The following is a 2,509-nucleotide window of genomic DNA, read 5'->3' as shown; positions in this document are numbered from 1 at the left end:
TAAACCTATTGCAAGCGCAAACTTAATTTTGACATAAACATCAATTCTGAATGAAGAAAATGGAATCGAGAAAAAGAAAAGGCTTACAGCGATGATGTCAGGGTCACACTAGGGAAGCTGGTCTTTGCCGGAGAAGAAGTTACCAACGAAGTCAACTATCATTCCAAGCTTCGCCATTCAACAACAACCATCAAGTTTCCACCGAGTTTCACGAATTCCTGCAGAAATGACCGACCGAAAATATCTTTCTTCGCTGATAATAAAATAATTGATGAACCTACAACAAGCTCAATCAGCATCAACAGCAACAAGAAGATGAAAACTGCTAAGAAAAATTGATAAACCTAAAATTGGCACAGGAAAATTGAACCCTAAGCACCAGAATCACAAAATCAGATTATACCTGAAATTCACTAAGGGAGTAAACGCGACAAGAGCGGTGGCGTAGAGAGTTCTGTGACGATGGCAATGAAGGGAGAAGATGTGTCGACAGCGGCGGTGGAGGAAGCTAGTGCGACGCGAACGGCGGCTACGGCGGAAAAAGCTCATGCAGACGGAGGGAAGAAGTTGTTTGTGCGACAGAGAGAGGAAGAAGCTTGTGTGGAGTGTGAATGAACCCGGAGACACTTAGGTTAAATTAGGTTTAAATCAATATTTTTGACGGAAAGTTTTAAATTACAGACGGATTTTCCGTCTGTAATCATTTTTCACGAAAAAAATTAATTTTATCGACAAAATTATTGACGGATTCTCTTTTCCGTCTGTAATTTATGCTAATTCATTTTTTTTATTTTTCAACAAAAAATTCCTCTGAAATTCCATCTGTATTTCCGTGGGATAAAATCCGTCGAAAATATCCGTCTGTAATAACTAGTTTTCTAGTAGTGACCAAATCTTTATTACGCAAATAAACATGAGTAATAATATCAACATCATCGAATACAATATGTTGCTAGTTCGGCAAATGAAAAGTCAACTTCTGTACTGATGACCATCTATGATGAATATCATAAGCAAAAGTTCTCAACATGGATTCAGAGGGTGATAAATAACGACAATTGTAATATTATTTGATCTCATCAACTACTTCAGAAGATTGACCACCCTGGTATGTATCTCCAACAGTTGCAGTCACTCGATCCAGACCTTTATTGACATACTTAAAAAGATACTTAATGGCATTTGACTTGTTACAAAATTCAAGATTTATGTGAGCCTGATAAAAGATACTTAATGGCATTTGACTTGTTACAAAATTCAAGATTTATGTGAGCCTGATATTTCATTAACAGCAGTGGATTATAGGAAACAACAAATCTGTTGTCAATATCAACATTGTTGATCTTCACTGTAACACCCATATTATGAGGTTTATATATTAGGTAGCCATCTTTATTAAACCTCGTTTGATCAACGAATCTTTTCAGATAAAATTTTGAGCACTTGCCATCTTTCAAGCAAGGAGAACTCGGTCTAAGTCGACCACAAGGACCATGGATTATGTACTTAGTGACGACATTATAAAGAGTTAGAAATTTCTGGGGATTCGGTAGCTCGGCACAAATCAATTCATCAACAATTTCAATACTTTGTAAGTTGGTTTCCCCGTTAAGCCAAAGTAACATGTGTGCATGTGATAGACTTCTTTTTTCGAACTCAATAGTATACATACCTAAAAAATACAAAAATATCCTAAAGAAGCCAAACAAACATATGTTTAAAGACAACAAAAAAATTGAAATCCTATGTATGAAATAATATATCTGTATTCAGTGGACCAAAAAATACACTTTCCTTAAGATCGCTTAGGAGGCACTTCAACTTAGCATGAAAAACACGACAAGAGATGTCAGGACGATCAGCGATAGGAATTCGCTCTCGCTCTGTGAATCGCTAAAATTCAAGCCAATTTGGATTACACGTAATAGTGAAGAATAAATCTAGATAGCCGAAACATTTACAAATTGCCATGGCATCCTGACAATGGTTAAACATATAACGTCTACTGCCAGTGAAAGAGGAAGACAAAATAACTCGTGTCCCAATTGAAGAAGCTTCGTCATCACCACGACGCATAGCCTCCTCTATTCCTTGAAGGACTTCTACTCTAATTGTACTTTGCTTCTTTCTAATCTCATACAACCTTTGGGACTCTATCATTGTGAAACAATCAACAACAAATTGTTGAAATAATTGCCTACACTTGTAAATTAATTCCATCTTCGTGCTCCCTAATTTGCAGATGAAAACAGATGAATTCCCTGAGAGAAACTCTTGTTCTCCTTTCGGGAACATATCCATGTTGTTCACCTCAATAAGAAATACTCAGCTGGTAACCATCCCTACCATATGAAAACAACAATGGATACTGTAAAGGCCAATGCAAAGCACGAGTTTAATAAATACTGTAAAACCTAGTTAATTAATAAATAATTAACCCATAAATTAAAATATATTTTAGAGAATAAGAAATGAGGTTTTTATCGTTTAATTTGATAGAGAAATTTAA

At 35.8% G+C, this 2,509-nt stretch overlaps 1 protein-coding gene across 1 annotated transcript; it reads right to left on the bottom strand.

The window, feature by feature from the left end:
- Positions 1 to 1,066: 1,066 nt before the first annotated feature.
- LOC127745545 (uncharacterized) lies at positions 1,067 to 2,301 on the bottom strand. Its single transcript, XM_052258342.1, has 3 exons — positions 1,969 to 2,301; positions 1,789 to 1,893; positions 1,067 to 1,216 (listed from the first exon to the last, which is right to left on the bottom strand). The coding sequence occupies exons 1-3, from the start codon at positions 2,299 to 2,301 to the stop codon at positions 1,067 to 1,069; spliced, it is 588 nt and encodes a 195-aa protein (XP_052114302.1).
- Between the last annotated feature and the right edge of the window lie 208 nt (positions 2,302 to 2,509).

Source organism: Arachis duranensis, chromosome 3 (genome assembly GCF_000817695.3).
Source record: "Arachis duranensis cultivar V14167 chromosome 3, aradu.V14167.gnm2.J7QH, whole genome shotgun sequence".
Taxonomy (NCBI): Eukaryota; Viridiplantae; Streptophyta; class Magnoliopsida; order Fabales; family Fabaceae; genus Arachis; species Arachis duranensis.
The sequence above is the reverse complement of the archived record's forward strand: the minus strand, read 5'-3'. Positions and strand labels throughout refer to the sequence as shown.

Excerpts from the sequence above, each read along its gene's own strand:
- LOC127745545 (XM_052258342.1), bottom strand. The coding sequence starts at position 2,301 with ATGGATATGTTCCCGAAAGGAGAACAAGAGTTTCTCTCAGGGAATTCA. Across the intron at positions 1,894-1,968 it reads ACCATTGTCAGGATGCCATG|CGATTCACAGAGCGAGAGCG; the intron begins GCAATTTGTAAA and ends CTTGAATTTTAG. Across the intron at positions 1,217-1,788 it reads TAAGCGATCTTAAGGAAAGT|GCTCACATAAATCTTGAATT; the intron begins GTATTTTTTGGT and ends ATCTTTTATCAG.